The sequence below is a fragment of the Anas acuta genome, chromosome 13 (assembly GCF_963932015.1).
Source record: "Anas acuta chromosome 13, bAnaAcu1.1, whole genome shotgun sequence".
NCBI lineage: Eukaryota > Metazoa > Chordata > Aves > Anseriformes > Anatidae > Anas > Anas acuta.
The window spans coordinates 3,122,400-3,139,646 of NC_088991.1; the positions used below are offsets into that span (position 1 = coordinate 3,122,400).

The following is a 17,247-nucleotide window of genomic DNA, read 5'->3' on the forward strand; positions in this document are numbered from 1 at the left end:
AAGAGTCATAGTAAGATCTGATCTAAGCATTAACCAATCCTACTGTACCCCACCAGCCCAGAGCTGAGACCAGCTAGCTGGTTGTCAGTCCTTGCCACTCCTCTGAGACACGCAGAACTTGGCTGGGCAGTGTGAGGTTGAACGATAAAAAACAGCCAGGCTCGCTGGAAACCTCTCAGTATCGTGCTAGCACATAGAATAAGATTCAGCTGGACAGAGGATCTTTAAATAGCCACAAACAACTGATTACATTTCTGTGCCTTACTGGTTAGGGTTCAACCCTTCCACAGCTCCAAAGGCAGACAAGCCCAAGCCTTCCCATTTATAGGGGACCCTTAGGGCATACAAAGGGCTACCAATTATCCTGGGACAGTTCAAAGCAGCAAAGCTCCACAATAGACCTGGGTTCATTATGCCAAGTGCTGTTTTGCATTTCCCAGCTCTAAGGTCTGTTCACATCCAGTGCTGGAGCAGAAAACAAGGAGCCAGAATCCATCCCCACTACTGACTGGCTATTTGATCTGGGGCAAAGCTTTCTTCGTGCTAGGAAAGGAGCAGTACCACTGCGTAATCTGCCACAAAACAGCATGGCCAGGCACTGCGGAAGGACATCTGCAAAGCACTCAAAACCAGGGGTGAAAGACAGTACAGTAACATAACCAGCGGTTATGTATTTAAAACTGCAACAAACTACTTTGTATTTATGTAAGAGAAAGCATCAAATAGGGTCAAATGAACATCCATGATAAAAGAACTCTAGAAAAGGTATAAAACTGACTACATAGTTTAACAGGCATGTTCATTTCAGCATTCAGCCTATCCTGCAAGTCTCATCACTCTGGAGGGTCTGCAAACGCATTCTTACGTTCAATGGAATATGAGCACAGTGACATTAAGAACTCTGCCCCAGAGCCCAGTTTGTACAGCCTCTTTGCAGAGGCTTTTGTAGCCTCTGCAAAGCCTCAGGTGTTTTTTTGCAGTTTACTTGAGGAACAGGAGGCCCTCAGTTCCCAGAGACCCTGCTGAGGGTTCTCAGCACTCCCCATGCTTCAGGGCCAATACATTAACATGGAAATTGCTCCACGGAGAGGTATTAGGTCAAACCACAGTTCAGAGCTCACTCTAATTATCTAGTCAGATTCCAGTTTAATCCTAACAAGATTATAGATTCACAGAGATTACAGTTGTTAAGAGTACCACAAAGCAAACCATGTAATCACTACCTTGAAGAGACCATCGAAAGTATTCTGTTTATGGTCACCAACTCTTTTAACTTCAAAACTCTGCAGAGTTTAAAGAGTATTTCCTGTACCTACTTAGAGTAAAAGCAGGCTCAGGAGGTGGTATTTGCTCTGGCAGCTACAATGCTCTACCTCTCCAACAGGAGTGGCTTGAGAGCTTCTTCTCTTCACCACCCTATTAACATCTTTCCTCTTTTTGTTAAGTTTACATCTTACACCTTCCCCAGTGACAGCAAAATCATATCAGTGAATCGAAGTAAAAGCTTGTGTATTTCAGAAGGAAGCTGGAAATCAAGCACCCTACTTGGGGCACTCGTGGCTTACTGCAGACCACCAGCCATGAGCACAAGCTGGAGACCCAGCACACTTCGATCCTTCCCTGCAGTAGCGAGGAGTCAGTATGTTCTGTACAAAACCCTCCGTACACCACACAACGCAATGCAGGACTTGCCAACCAGGCTTTCCAGCCAAATCCACGCTTCTACTTAGAAAATATTTACAAATACATTAATTTTACAGATAATGCTCCAACTTTTCAACTCCTTCGCACACATTTTGTGATAGTCTTGAATCTCACATGGAGGGCTGAGGCTGGAAGCCTACGGGCTCCTTTTATGGAAAAGTCTGAAGACTCCTATAAATTCTTAATTTTACAAGCTTGCTTTTTGCCAAATGTTTCTGCTCCTGCAGGCTATGTTCTTCTGGTGCAGTTACACCCTGCTCTGTGAACAGGTTTAATCATCAAAGTGCAGTATAATGATTCACCTTCCTATTGTTTTGATGTGTTCCCACTATAGCAATCACAATAATTCCAAATTGCTTTTAAAATGTGTGTTTTACAGAGTAAGTGATTTCTGCACATTCCACAGCAAAACGTCAACCGATATGAGGAGAGCTATTACAACATTAAGGTCCTGTACCTCTTTGGGACTGTCAAGTAATTACTCATTGCGTCAGTGAATCTACTTAACTTCGTTACAGTAATGAGATACATACATACACGCATTTCTGGAAAATTGACTTGCCAGGCTATAAATTCTGAACATCGACTCAAAAGTAAAGTACTAAGAGTAACAGATTCATCATCCCTTTTTTTTTAATCGTATCATTTTCTAAAGGAACACTTCTTGGTTTAAACCTCCATTTTAGAGCTACACATCATTTCACATCTACAGAGAAATGGTCTTTCTATATGTGAGAGCAAAACCTTTCTTAATAGAAAATAATACCTTTAATGATTCAAGCAATCACTTGGTGCAATGTGAACAGGCAAAGTGCATGCAGTAATTTAAAAAAGTTGGGAAAAGGCAAAGCATAAACTTATCACTATTTAGAGCTTTAAAATGATGCCAGGAGGAAAAGTAGGACAGTTATGTTTCGTTGACACACAGCATTTACGGAGTACTTTTAAGAAGCATAGGAACATTTCTAAGTCCATCCTTTGTTTAACTGCACTCTCATTTTCCTCTCCTCTGCTTTCCATATCAAAACCAACCCCTTCTAACACTTATGTGTTTATGCAGATGTCTTTCAGCTCACTCTGTACAAACATTTCATACAATCTGATTACTTTCTAGAAAGTAGCAGGTCTTGATCTCTCTGCCAGCCAAAGAAAAACTTTAAGGTTGCTGTTGCTACCTTGCCTCCAAGCTCTTTCCCCTTCTATGGAAACGGTAAGATGACGCATGCAGAGTTGAAGGAAAGGGAAAAACCACATTTAGTTCTTACAGAAACCTCAACTGATGTATTGCCTTTTCTGGCTAGTTCGTGATTAGTCCAGATGCGATACGTAGATGACTTTACCTGCGGTATATGTTACACTGAAGTCTTGCCAATATTTCTGTCAAGGACGGGATCGTTTGTTCCTATTACTAATGGGAAAAGCAGCAAACACTAGGTGCAAGCTTCTGAAGCAAATCTGTGCAGAGATTCCTAGGTAACAGGCACTGACATGTCCTCACCACCGCAAAGAGCGAGGCATCAGGAAAACACAGTAAGATTACTGCCAGGAGTCATACTGGCAGCTCCCTCGGCTAAGACACACCCTCGGCTAAGACACAAAGGAGAGCTAGGAAGGCAGAGGAGCTTAAGAGCACGTTGAGGCAAGGGCTGGAAACACAAAGTACAGTAGGTTCCAGCTGAACAGGAGAAAACAGAGCGGTAAGTGAATCATAAGGCAAACTTAGAGCGCAGCTGCTACCGACATCTCAGTGGACTGAAGCAAGACCAATCTCACCGCGTTGATCCTCTCAATACCAAGGTAACCCACTGAGCAGAGACTAAGGGAACAGGATGGGGCTGGTTCAGTCACCTCAAAATACCATGACAGCACTCTACAAAATAAGAACACCGATTTTTGTTTTTTTTTTTTTTTTTTTTATCAGAAAAAGTACCTTAATTTTATTACTTTCAGGTACACGCCCTAAAGGAATTTATAATTTCATAAAAGGCATTGAAGAAAGCTTAAAACCACCTAGCATCTCTGAAATATATTCGTTTCCTCAGCACCAACACAGAATCACTAGCTTTGTAGCCTTGAGTTCTCTCTCTTCCAAGTTCATCTTCAAAGAAGCTCAAAAACCAGAACACAGGTCGTATTTCCCTGCACATAGCCAAAACTCCACCTGACAAGAGACTGAGTGGATCTAACATAGCAGTCAGCACTCAGCAGCAGCAAAAGTACTTGAAGAAATAATGCAGAGCATCTGTATGAATAGTGAGCAGCCTTTGGATCAATTACACCCTTTTCAAAAAGCACAGCAGCTTCCTATGGGTTGAAAACTTGTCTTATTAAATACCAGCAGCTGGTGATAGCTCAGCAGCCCTTCCTGAATATATGCTGCATCGCTGGTGTTCTGGGGGAAAGAGTTTTCTCCCTCTATGAGTCAGGGAGTCACCAGCTCTCTTCTAGGAGCATCTGTGTGTCTGCAAGTGGGGCGTGACTATGAAACGCTAAAGTGAGGTGGAGGTGAGACCTTGGGCACTTCTGGATTTGCAAGCCACAGCCCTCTTACTGCCACAACTTTTTGTAATCCGTACGTTCTCAGAACATCTGGAAGCACATCACTGCAGTTCTCTCAGGAAGAATTAGGATGGAGTAAGGTACCAGACCTGTACTTACCTTGACAGCACCCCTGCTGTGAGGCTGGAGACAGGACAGAGACCCCACCACGAATTGTCCCTACCTGAGGGACACCAACACAGCACCAGTCCTTCGGGCAGGGGAACGCTGGGGCTGGCACTAAAGCTGGCGTGCCCCAGGGGAAATAAGTTCCTTAAGTCATACGCTGCCTCTCACACCTATGCAAAAAGGCAGCCGCCACCTTAAATGGATAACAACACGAAAAAAATGTCTTCAGAACACAACCACACATCTTACCTCGTTTCGTAACTGCTGTGACCTGATGCAATGTTCAAGTAAGAAATAAAAGGCCATGCTTTATGCTCAGTTATCTTTAGCACCCAGAAAACATTCGGCAAATAAACCATTCTTTGTTTAGATGGGAGAGAAGGGGATATTCAGCATTAAGTGAAATTTTCCATAAAATTTGACACGTCTTGGCAAAGGCTACACAATTAGCAATTTTGTCTCCCTTGTATATTTTTATGCTTCAGATAAAAATAATTCTCATTATTTTTCTACAGAATCAAGGATTAGCAGACCTAGTGCTATTAAAATTTGACCTTTCCAATGTGACCACTCTCAATGCAGCGTGCATCTTTGCCAAAGAAGTGCCTCTGCACCCACATGTCCTTACAAATAAGAAGCTGCCTTGCCTAGTAAGCAAATTTAGAAGTTTACAAGATTAAAACTGCATTTTACATTATTTCTTGAATTTCTAGAATCCTTCCTTACATGAGCAATTTTATCAGACATTACTTCTTTATTTACAAAGGTCAAAGCTATGTAGACATTATTGCTGTAAGAAGTGAGTCTTCAGAAGGGTCACATACCTATAAATAGTGGTCAAACAACAAAGAAGTGGGGAAAAAAGAACTTTTAAAACAGATCTTAATGGATAAGATCATATTTCCAGAAACTGAACTGTGGAAAGTGGAGTGATGAGAGTGGTAACTCTGTTTTTAAATATCCATAATTAAAAGCTATTTTTTCCCCTGCATATAGACCGCCAAGACAAAAATAACCTTTGGCGTGAGGCCACTGACAACAATGAGTTTGGTTCAATTAAGCCCATCCAGTGCATATTAAATTAAAAGATATCAAGAAACATTTGTACCATAATTAAATGCACAGAAAACCTGGGGTATGGTAAGAGAAGAAAGAAACAAGATCACCTGGACTAGCTTGTCATAAAGCAGTGAGCTTCAGTTACTCCAAATAGAGCAGACTGCCCAAAACTGTTTTTATCACGTAGGGTTTGTTTTCTTTTTTCCTTACTTGCATACTTCCAAATGTGCTAGATGTATTGCTGAAAAAGACATTAAGCACTTGAAAAGAGAGTATCTTTAATCTGCACATTTATTATCAAGAAGAAAAAAATAAAGAAAAGATTTGGAGGAGTAGCAACAGTACATGTAGTCCACACTCACAAAATAAAAGCCAACTGAGCTCTATGTGAAAGCTCAACTGCTCCAGAAGAAGCTCTCCAACAATGACTAGTTACTCAGGACATCACATCAATATTGGCCCATATTCCAAGCTAAATTCCAACTAGCTGAACAGTAAGATAAAGGACATAAACAAGGAGTTATCTCACCTATATACCAGGTATGCTCACAGGTGGGCACAGTAGAACTACTGATACCATGAAGCACCTCTGAGAGCCTTGTAAAGAGATGAGAATGTCAAATTTCACTGCAAGAGGCTATCCATGGTCATTGTAACCATCTTTATGCCATCCTCCAACATGTTTACAGGACATCCCCAAAGCATCAGCAAAACTCTGATTGTCCTCTTTGAAGTCCCTCTTCTAAAAACTGCATTTTGCCCTGAAAAAGCCCCATTAGCAGTCAGTGATTACCTGAGGCAAGCACCTGCCACAAAGATTGCTCCAATGTTTTGTCACACTCCCTCCAGCTCTGGACCAATTCTTGCCATTTGCCTTGGAGTGCAATGGAAGTACTGCCCTTCTAGTTTATACTTAAGCAATTTCTTGCACTGACACTCCTGAGACACGATCAATGGAAATTACTAATAATAAAAGATTGAACACTTGAATGAGGCATAGCTCCTGAAGTGACTTCAGCTGACAGCTGTTAAGGGAAATTCTTAGGTCACTCCCAGAAATTAGCCCACAGACAAGGTAACCCTCTCTTGCAAAGTAACCACACAGATAACAGTCATTTATACTTTCATCTTTCGGTTCAATAGAACTTAGATTGCATTATAGGCCTAGTTTTGTACCGCCACTCAACACGACATCATTTATACCCAGGAAAAATACGTACAAGCTGAGAAAATTAATATGATACGCTTTTAAATCCTATTCTTAGAAAGGGATGAACAACTATACTTCTGAGCCAAAGCCATCTTTGATGCAACTTCATGCAGGATGTTGGCCTGACATATCAGCCCCTGCCTAGCCACGTTCACAGGAATATTCTGGAAGAGTGCTCAACAAGTCAGTGCAATAGCTGTAGGGTTTATAACAGATAAGTTATAGAAATCAGATTAAATGAAGGAAAGAGAAGGTGAACAATGTTACAGATCACATCACCTTCAACAAGAAGTACTTTAACTGTTGACCATCTCTTTGAGATGGTCAACATCTCTTTTATTGACCCAAAGCTTTGACTTCATTCTACTAACATTGTACTTCACATCACCCAGTCACTTCAAATCACACAGCTGAGGACTATTCAGTAACCTTACAGAGTTTCTTCTTTCCACACAAAAGCTCTGCCTACTGCAAAACCAACTTCAGTTTAGCATTTTCTCTTAAGGGCTTCATGCTGGAAGGTGTTAGGGTGTGGCTGTTTTGTTGGTGGTGGTGGTGACTTTTCAATTTTTTTAATTCAGTACTACAAGAAAGTCAATTACCCACTGCTCTATCTGAAAAGATAACAAAAACATAGTTGTCTATCTTTCCTGTTGAGCATGTTTGCCAGCTTTTTAATAATGGTAATTAAGTGCATTAACCGCTTAGACATAAAAAGTACTAAAACTAGATGTTTTAAGGACCTCTTTCTGAATGTTTTTGATACCTGTAGACAGCTCACACAAAAACAAAGATCTCATTTGTTTTCTAACCATGGAGAGAACGGCCAGGAGGACTTAGAAATGGCATGTAGGTATTCATCTTACTCATTTCAATAGAACTTCCATTGACAAAGTCCCTTTGCATACAACAAAACATATCAAGAAACAGAAGTCTGACTGTTTGAAGGTTGCACTTTCCAACAGGTATAAAGCGAACCTGAAACAGATAATTAAAAATCTGATGTTGGTTACACCTATCAAGAATAATTTCACTGACATACTGCATGAATTTATAAAAAGAACCGCAAAATATGGCTTGCCATTTTTGTTTCAAAACGCTTTGAAAATATGCACTGCGTTTCCATGTAGATTCCACAGCATTAAGAACATTCAGAAGAACAGTTGCTGGTTTTGTTGAAGGGAAAAAAAAAACATGAAAAGTAACTCCCACATCTTTGCACACTGTTTAATCTTTTAATCTTTGGGCAGATTAATGCCTGTAACTACCACCTGATCAGGATGGTGTAATTCTACCAGTCCAATCGATTATAAATAGTGAAAGGCAGAAGCAAGTCTTTCATACTTATGAAAAATATAAACTCCTCTGCTATTAAAGCCTTTTCAAGAGATTTCTTGCCAGTTGTACAGGAAGGCTCTTAATCCTTAAAATTTTAATCAAAAGAGTAGCAAAAGCACTAGGAAAACATTGGCTAAGAAATCAAGAGCTCATGTTTTAAGCTGTTTTTACTAGAAGTCTGTTAGAAGAAGAATTTAAATAAACATTCACAAAGCATGTCATACAGACCACTTACATTAATTCATTGTAGGTTATGTGTGGTGAGATCGGGACTACACAGAGTAAAGGACATTGTGCAGCCTTCATTTCCATCACAACACGGGGATTGTTGTGAGCTGCCTGCACACCACTCGCACGCTTGATTCACGCTACAGGTTCTCCAAAGGACTCTTTCATGTGCTGCAGCCGAGCGGGCTAACAACTTAAATACCCCAGTTACAGAAAATTGTGAGACCAAAAAAATGAAAACGGTGAATGTGTAAGAAGCCACAATCCCTCGTTAAGCTGTTTAAACGTTAATCAACCCTTCACTTCCCCCCTCAGCTCGAAGGGGTCGGGGAGCAGCCCCTGGGGGCAGGGACCCGGGGGCTTGCAGCAGTCGGCCCTGAGGGAACGGGGGCGGTATAGGGGCTAGGAAAGAAGGCAGAAAACGGCTGTGCTTGTTGCCCACCACCCCAAAAAAGCTACGCAAGGGGAAGCCTGAGGGGGACGGGGGCAGAGAGCACAACAACCAGCTCGGGCGCCGCTCACTTACCCCACTCGCCGGCTCCATGCCCAGGCAGACAAGCAGCAGCAGCACCCACAGCAGCCTGAGGGGAGGCGAGAGCACAGAGAGGGTCACGGCGGGGCCGGGGAAGGAAGGAAAAGCGGAAGGGGAGCGAAGGGGCCACCGCGCCCCAGCACTCACCCAGCGCAGCCCATGCCGCCGGAGGAAGGGGAGGACGCCCTGCGCGGCTCAGGGAGCGGGGGTTCCCCCCCAGCCGCCTCTCGGTCACCTCCTCGTCCCTGCGGTGCGCAAACAGCAGAGTTTGCGCGGCCACAGCCGGGACGTCGAACCTGAGGTGCGGGGAGCAGAGCGCGGCCCCGCCCGGCCCCGCCGCCCGCCCACTCCTGAGGTGCAGACTCGGCACCGCCAGCGGCCCCCAGTGCCCTCGAACCTCCCGCACATCCCGCTGCCTCCGCCGCGGAAAATAGTCCGGGGCTCGACGGCCACCAGACGAGGCAGCGGGGAAAGGCAAAAGGCTCCCGGCCTCCGTTCCGCCAAAACCCCGACGCCCGAACCGTGGAGGGCAGGCGGGGAGCGGCGGGCGGGGAGCCACGGCCCCCGCTACTCAGCGCGGAGCGACCCCTTCCCCACAGACGCGCTGGGGGCCGCCTGTGGCGCGGATGAATCTCGCGGGGCGGGCCAGTGCCAGTAGTCTCGGGAGGACTTGAGCCGGGAGGAGCGGGGCGAGCGCGGCAGAGGGGCGGGCGGTGGCGGCGGGGTGGTCGGGGGTTGCTGCTCGGAGCCAGCCGGGCTACCCGCGCCGGGCTATGCCCGCGCCTCACGCCCGCTCCCGGACCTCCTGAGGTGGCTGCGAGGATGGAGCCGCGGTGGTGGAGCCGCAGCCCAGCCGCCGGATGCTTGGTGGTACTGCTCTTGGGGTGCTGGCGGCTGGACGAGGCGGCGGCGGCGGTGAGTGTGGGACGTCCCTGGGTTCTCCTCAGGAGCTGGGGGGCAGCTTTGGGGTCCCCCTGGGGGCTGCCGGCTGCGGGGAGCTGACCGCAACCCGGCTCGGAGCGGGGCTGAGGTACCGGGGGGGCCGTGTGCGGGAGGCAGGGGGACAAAGGAGGCCGGACGCCCCCCTCCGGCAGGGCTGGGGGCGCCCCGAAGGCCCCGGGGTGTTCCTCAGGTGGTGCTGGGCGCCCGTGGTAGGGGCGAGGAGGAGGAGGAGGGCGCTGTGCTGCCCCTGGGGTGCCCGCCCTGCCTCCCCTCACAGGGCTGGGGCAGGGGGTACCGGCTGCTGGGTCAAGTGCTTCACGGGGACCTGCTGCTGGCGAGGGGTATGGAAGGGGACAGGCTCCTGTTCAGTGTGCACCAGCTCCTGTCTGTTTTTTTATGATCCACTGCTTGGGGCGATAACTTTCCTGAAGCTTCCTCGGAAGAGAAAATGAGTTTGGGTTTCTGATGTTTCAGATTGTTCCCCAGTTGAACAGCGGTCCTAACAAGAGCTGTGCAGCACCTCTTTGCTGTGGCCCTACTCCACGCGCGGTTTTGTAGATAGAGCCGACAAAATCTTCCTTGTCTGGAGCTCCTTTGAAGTGCATTCCTTTACAATCAGACCTGGTAGACCTTTCGTTTGCCCTTCCAAAAAGTAAAGACTGGCTGTAATGCTCTCCTCTACTCTTCTACCCCTTCTTCTTCCCAGGTGTGCACCCAAACATGAGTGACACCAGTGTGTTAGCAGTGCTTAGCTGCTCACCTTCGCGTTGCCTGTGGTGCTGCTTCTGGCCCCAGACTATTTCTCATAAGGTTTCCCCACTTTTTACCCCTTAAAGGAGGGACTGGGTCAGTTCCACCTGCAGGATTTCACTGTTTTAGGAGGTGGGGATTGAAGAGGGATGGGTCTGTGTGTATAAATACAGCTCTCCCCACTCCTTTAGGAAAGCCCTGGAGCAGAGGGGGGGTGTGAGTGGTGGGAGTCTGTGGGGTCCTGGAAGGAGATGCTGCTGGGCCAACCCTGTCAGCAGCCCTGTGCCTCAAGAGAAAAGAAAGGAAAAAAGCAAAATGGTGGAGTTCGTGGATCTCAATGCCACCATGTGCTACAGGCTTTCTTTTAGGATGAGCCTCCTGGGGTTTTACTGCCCCACGGTGAGATGAGATTAACTCAAGACCTGAGGGCTAGTGGGGATGGGAGCAAAAGGCAGGCAGCTCTGTTCCCAACCTACGTAAATCCTGCTGACTCTCTGGTTTCTTAGCACTTTGGTGTTCTGATGCCCTTGAATCTCCCGTGATGGTTACAGTGCTGAATTATGTTGACCCTTATCAATTTGGATCAGCGTTTTACTCTTCTGATGGTCAGAAGAGGTAGAACTAACATTATAGCAGTATGCATAATGCATACAGTCTCTTTGTGAATATTGTTTTGGGGCCTTATGTTAGGTTTCCACATCCCAGCTGCCCACCCCGACAGCATAATCCTGGTGGGATGATTTGAAGTCATTTTGGTGTCCTGACTAACATATCTGAGCTTATTCAACCTCCTTATGCACACTTAAAATGTAAAAATCATGTTGTCTTTGCTCTGGATTGTAGGACTATCTATGTTACTTGGTAAGTACAAGGTGACAGAGCATTGCTATTATCTGTCCATGGAGGCAATGACTTAATAAAACCGTCAGAAACCCGTACTCAGTACGGATGAATTTAATTGTTCAGGTTTTATTACTGGATTTCCATTGCCCTTAAGCCATAAACTCAGCTTGGTGAGTAGGATATGGGTCATGCAGTGCACTCATACAGACTGAGCAGTGATGTAAGGTGAAGCATGTAGGCACTGGCTAGCAGCATAAAAGTAGCTGGGAGTCAGACTGGTGCTACTGCAGAGTGGGAGGAGGAAAGGGGTAGGATATGGTGGCAGCTGCAGTGGAGTACAGGAGAGGTACTTATTTGATGTCATCAGAGTATGCCAGTGCTTATGGGGCAATATTGTTGCCTAAAAGACTTGGTGTTTCTTATGTAATTCCACATATACATATATAAGCCAACTAGTTTCTATTATAAGCAAAGTGCTTTTCCCTCTCCTGCAGGCTTACCCTTACTATTATAGAGAAGTGATCTGAAGTTGCAATTGTGGAATTCTTTAGTTAAAGAATGGAGATGAGCTAGATTATTGATGTGTGTTAATCTATGAAACTCCATTGAAGTTAGTGACTGCTTATTAGCTCTTATTGGGGGGGAACCTTTATGGCTAAGGCCTAGATGTTTAGTGTGTGTAAATGGGCTTTGTATGCCCTGAAGTTGTCAAAAATAAAAGTCTTGCAATGCCTTGTTTTTCTTTGCCTGCATTTTTTATTCCAGTTTGACATGAGTATATGCATATATCTCATGTAGTTAATTACACTGTACTTAATTAATATTCTTGATGTGTATATGGTAGTTGTCTCCTTTGGACCCAAATACTTTTCATGGGATTGGTTACCATTATCTTGCATTTCATAACTGCCTGGCTCTCTAGTTATGAAAGCTAGGTCTTGAAAAGCAGGATGGAATGGATGCTCGCCTGCAGAACTCAAACAATATTTCATCCTGAAATTCCGAGGATGTGTCTTGATCAGTCATGCACAAGACTGTTGCATAACATCAAGGCTCAAGCCCTCACACTTGCGACTTGTCACTTGTCGTGTGTTTTGCCTTTCATGGCAAGGACCTTTCATGGTTTGTGAAGATGCACAGTAACAGTTGTATCTCATGATGCGCTCTGGTGTATACTGAAATGCAAACAAATCCAAGGAATTCTGCATGAAACCTAACAACACCCCTTTGGACAGTAACATCTAATCTTTTGTAGCCATGCATAAAAAATAGTTATGGATCTTATTCAGTTTTGCTACATGATGAAAATAGACTGATAGTTCAGCAGAAACTCCTAGCATACTCCTAGGGCCTCTGCTTAGGCACTTTCTGGTGTTTTCCTCATTATGAATGGATTCATCTACTCACTGTAAGCAATTATCTAAGCTACATACCCTTTTTTTTTTTTAAAGAAGGAAGGGTAAACTTTCCTAGGATGAAGTGTTACCTGGTTTATTTAACAGTTCTGTAAATTCACAGTGACCTTTCTACACTGAATAAGGAGTAGTGCTCACCATAATGCAGTTAGCTGCTGTTAGCTTTACTGGAACATGCCGGGACTTATCAGTCCTACAAAAAAACTGAAATCAGAAAGAACACCCTGGCAAAGTTACCAGGCGTATTTTCTCTCTGGGACAAAGTGCGGCGAGGAAGCGGTTCCGCAGGCCGTGAGGATGTACGGTGCACTCTGACCCTCCCTTTGCTTAAATGAAAGCTCTCCCCTAATCGCATCAGCTGTGTAAACTCTCCCCTGCGCATCACCACTTAACAAGATATCTAGATAATGCTTGCACGTTCGAGGAATAGTGTTATGCAAGCGTGCCCGAGCAGCCTCCGCCAATAATGATAATACCAGACAAATTGCTGGGAGTGAAAGCACTTCTTGCCTGACTGTTGCATCAGGCTGTCTGGACTTGAACTCACCAGGGTGCTTTTAAGCTGGTGCTCTGCCCAGTTTTTGGCTATCTGATGTCGACTTCAGGCTTCTCTGCTAAGAGCAGGTGGCTTACAGCACCGAACGTGTAAAAATGTGTTCAAGAGGTGTACTTCTGGTATGGTTTTAAGCATCCTTTGCCTTCCTGTGGGAGGTTAACAATGCAATTAAACAGTATGAAGTGTTGCTGATGCAGTGCAGCTTTCTGAAAAGGAAACTTGCTGAAAGCCCTGGTTATGTAATTGCAGATGGGTGGTGTGCAGAGGAAAAGCTTCAGCGTACCAAGGACTTATCACCAGTGTGAATACAGCTGAGCTGCAGAGGAAAAGGTCCTGTTTGTTTTTTTTTTGTTTTTTTTTTTTTTTTTTAAAAAAAAGAAAAACTCCAATAGTAATCTAATTATAAAATAACTTTTGTTTTAAGCCTTTCTCACAGAGCTCATATCTTTCTTGGAGAATTTGTGAAGGAGATAGTCCTAAACTTAGGATACTGCATGTGGGAGATACATTCTTAATTTTAGGGTGAAGAGCTATTTCGCAGTCACATAATTTTGAAATTATATTGTGAATTAACCATTTTAGCGTTGACTTGGTGGTAATTTTTCTCTAAAAGTCTGATTCTTAAACTGTACCATGGACATTTTTAATATTCTTGAAAAAGACACCTGTAATTTTGTCTTTCGTTTATGAAACCACGTCTCTGTTCCCACGCTCCAAGGGGGAGTCTGGGGTAAATACCGACCTGAGGCCCCTTCCAACCTGAATCATCACAGGGCTCTAAACGGAACTACGTGAGAGTAAAGCCGTGCTCTGAAGCCTGCTTTAAGACTTGTGCATCCTGTAGTCAAGAATTAACTCTAACTGTATGCAATTGTAAGTAGGAGGTTTCATGTCTACTTCCAGTGCAGGTAGCTGCTGCTGTGTTTTGGTTAGAAAGCCATCTCTTGCTGTCAGCATGGCAGCATTGAAAACTGCAATTTGTATTCTGTTTTCAAAGTACAAGTTTCCTTTTGCAGAGGGTGTCTTGCCCAGTGTATGTGTATATATGTTACTTTGCTATAATGTAACAAGAGGAAAAAAATTGTAGCAGTAATATTAATAGTATTTTTAACCTGAAGCCTGTTTTAGGAATCAGGAAGAAAGGGACTCTAAAGCTATGGATTTGAGCGGACTTCAGTGATACCCTTTAAGGCTCAGTTATTGCAGCTCCAACTTCTGTGGTTGGGTTTCTCTTCTTGTCTCCTTCTCCCACTTGGAGGGGAAAGAAAATAGTTTAGTCTCATCAGCATTTTGTTTCTTTTACCTAATCTCTCTAAGGAATTAAATTGACAGAGCTGAATTTCAATGTTCCCTCTCCTGGCACTGTAAAAGCCATCTACGTACAGCGCTTAGACAAGTGTTTAGTCAAAGAGCTGTCTACAAAATGATTTTTTTTTCTTTGAGGCATATGGTTAAACCTGTAGAACTCCTCTCCTGTGGTCAAACGTGGCCCCATCTATGCTAGATAAGCTCTGCTACTGCAGCTCTGCTGGAAACCCTACTTGCCATTGTCTTAGCTTTCCTTGAGATAAGTGAAGCTCAGCTGAAAACAGCCTAGTAAGTCTTTTTTTTTTTTTTTTTTTTTTTTCCAATTGTCTGCCTTTGGTAAGGCTCTGTGCTGAAATGTCTTGAACATATTGGGAAAAACCTGTTTATTCCAGTACTGACCTTAGCTGTTATCATGGTGAATCTTGCTTTTAAATCGCCCCATTAATTTACAGGAAGATTACTTATGCTGTAGTGCTTCCTGGGGAATTAAGATGCTTTGTGAAACTAGACTTGGACAGCCCTTACTTAGAACTGAGATGTGTGCACATGGTAGTATACCAAACGAATCTGCAAGAAAATCCTTAGTGTTTTTCCAAATACTTCACTGATACCAAATGAAGCTTTCATCTCTTTCCATCTTTTATTAACTCCTGCTTTTTCTACCTCTTTTGTATTGTATTTGGAGATGTATTTATGGTAGGTATCATCACCTTACTGGCTCTGGTGTCAGCTGGCAGGCTGACGGGTCCCTGGGGGGCTCTTGCTCCCACGTTAAGGGAAGATGGTCCTGGTTGCCTGCTGGGCAGGTAGCGGGGCTGTTGTGGAAAGGCTTTGTGTAAGTGCTTGGGGCTGTAGGGCAGCTTATGGGAAAGGTGAAACTGGACAGGTCTCTCAGCCCAGAGTGCTCTCAGGACTGCTGAGATAAGTGGCTGCTGAGTCCCTCCAAAGCTATACCATATTTTTAGAAAACACAGAAAATTGAACACAGAAAACTGATCTGCACAGACCTTCCTTTCTAACTTAATTTTCAGTTAGTCAAACTCGCTTCTTGCACAGTTACTGCACTAGACGAGTATAAAAGAACCTTCATTTGTGAGCATAAAACTGGGCTTTATGTAGCAACTGGAGTGATAGTGAAGCAACATGCCAACATTTGTACTGAGAAAAAGGCAATGAGGCTTGAAGAAAACCCCCAGTGTTGATATTCTTGTTTGTGACTGACTGACTCCTGTTTCTACCTACTCTTTCAGGTACTTGAAACACCTGAGAGCATTGGCAGCATTGAGTGGAAGGGAGGAAATTTGTAGATGATATCAGAGGTGCTGTGTTTTACGTTTCATAACTTGCATTCACCATGTGCTATCTGTAACTGGTAGTTATATGACTGTGAAGTCAAAGCCTTCTCTTCATCTTGTAGCACAGTCTCAACAGAAATTAGACTTCTTATATGTAAGCACATGCACTGGCAATATGCATTGGTGTGTTGCGTTTTTAATATACTGAAGTGCAACTTGCAGTGTTCCTCAAACAGAAGGAAATAAGACAAATTTTCCTTAAGTTTTGAGTTGTAAGGGGAACATAGAAACTTACCACTTAGCACTTGATAACAGTGATTGCTTTTGAGTGAAACTAATGTTTCAGTTCTTTGATACGGTGCCTGGAATAACCATTTGCCTCTGCTTCCTTCACTATTCTTTCACTATGCTTCTTTCACGATTGTACTTCTGGAAGTACTTCTTGGAAGGCCGCCCTTTTACTGTGCTGTTACTCTGCTTGATTAAAAGTCTCGAACTCACGTGTGGGATGGGTAAGTGGTTTTGTTAGCCTCTTGTGCCTGAGGCTAGCAATTCTTTTCCCCACCCCCTGATGCCATCTTCTCTGTGCTGTTCTTACTCCAGGAGGTTACTCTTCTTCTGTGCCTTAACCTAGAAGGAAGTCACTTCTGCTTCTTAATTTGCATGCTAGTATAAAATGTGATGCAAATGTGTTTTCTTGGAATCCAGGAATCCTTAAAAGGAGACCAGAGCCAGATGGATTTCTTCATCCAGCCATGGACTTGTGGGTCATACTGTTTTAATAGCTACCTGTTGCTAAAACAAATTAACTTTATATTAAACACTTTCTGGCACTATTTCTCATCTCGATGTGTGGGAAAGCTCTGAGTTCATACCCAAGTAATGTACAGTCACTTCACCTCTATTCTAAATGCTGTTTTCCTGGCAGACATACCCTTCTCCCTATGTTTTCTAATCAAACTAGGCAACTCAGGAGTGATGATTTATTGGTAATTCATACTGAACTTCATTATTTCTCCAGTACTCTGGATGTACTGTAAACTTTTTGACCCTTTTTTTTTTTTTTTTTCAGAATACCTTTATTACTCTTCCCTTCTGGTCCTTAATCTCTCCTGAACTCCCACATTTTGGGTGGAAAAAATAACATTTGTTACTATATAACTCTCAAACTTAAGGAAGTTGAACTTGCATTTGATTTTTTTTTTTTAGCTTCACCTGTTTAGCAAAGAAGGCTAACATTCTGTCATTGAGGAATAAATATGACAGTTTATGAATAACACTGTATGGTACCAATATGCATTTACTAAATACAGTATTGATTCTTCAGAATCTTTCACAGAATCACCTAGGTTGGAAGAGACCTCCAAGACCACCTAGTCCAACCTCTGATCTAACACTAA

The 17,247-nt window shown here is 44.0% G+C and overlaps 2 protein-coding genes across 4 annotated transcripts in view; one reads left to right on the plus strand and one right to left on the minus strand.

Moving 5' to 3' along the window:
* COL4A6 (collagen type IV alpha 6 chain) overlaps window positions 1–9,075 on the minus strand; it is a 133,033-nt gene extending 123,958 nt beyond the window's left edge. Inside the window, exons 1-2 of the mRNA XM_068697107.1 lie at window positions 8,886–9,075; window positions 8,733–8,787 (exon numbers count right to left, since the gene is read on the minus strand). Of these exons, the coding sequence (XP_068553208.1) occupies window positions 8,733–8,787; window positions 8,886–8,899 (69 nt within the window). The 5' untranslated portion in view covers window positions 8,900–9,075. The remainder of the gene's footprint in view (window positions 1–8,732; window positions 8,788–8,885) is intronic.
* A 308-nt stretch (window positions 9,076–9,383) lies between these two features.
* Window positions 9,384–17,247, plus strand: part of COL4A5 (collagen type IV alpha 5 chain) — an 88,596-nt gene continuing 80,732 nt past the window's right edge. For all 3 annotated transcript variants that reach the window (XR_011101078.1, XM_068697108.1, XM_068697109.1), the window contains exon 1: window positions 9,384–9,653. Coding sequence is in view for 2 of the 3 variants with exons in the window: in XM_068697108.1 (XP_068553209.1) it covers window positions 9,561–9,653 (93 nt within the window). In the remaining variant the exon portion in view is untranslated. The remainder of the gene's footprint in view (window positions 9,654–17,247) is intronic.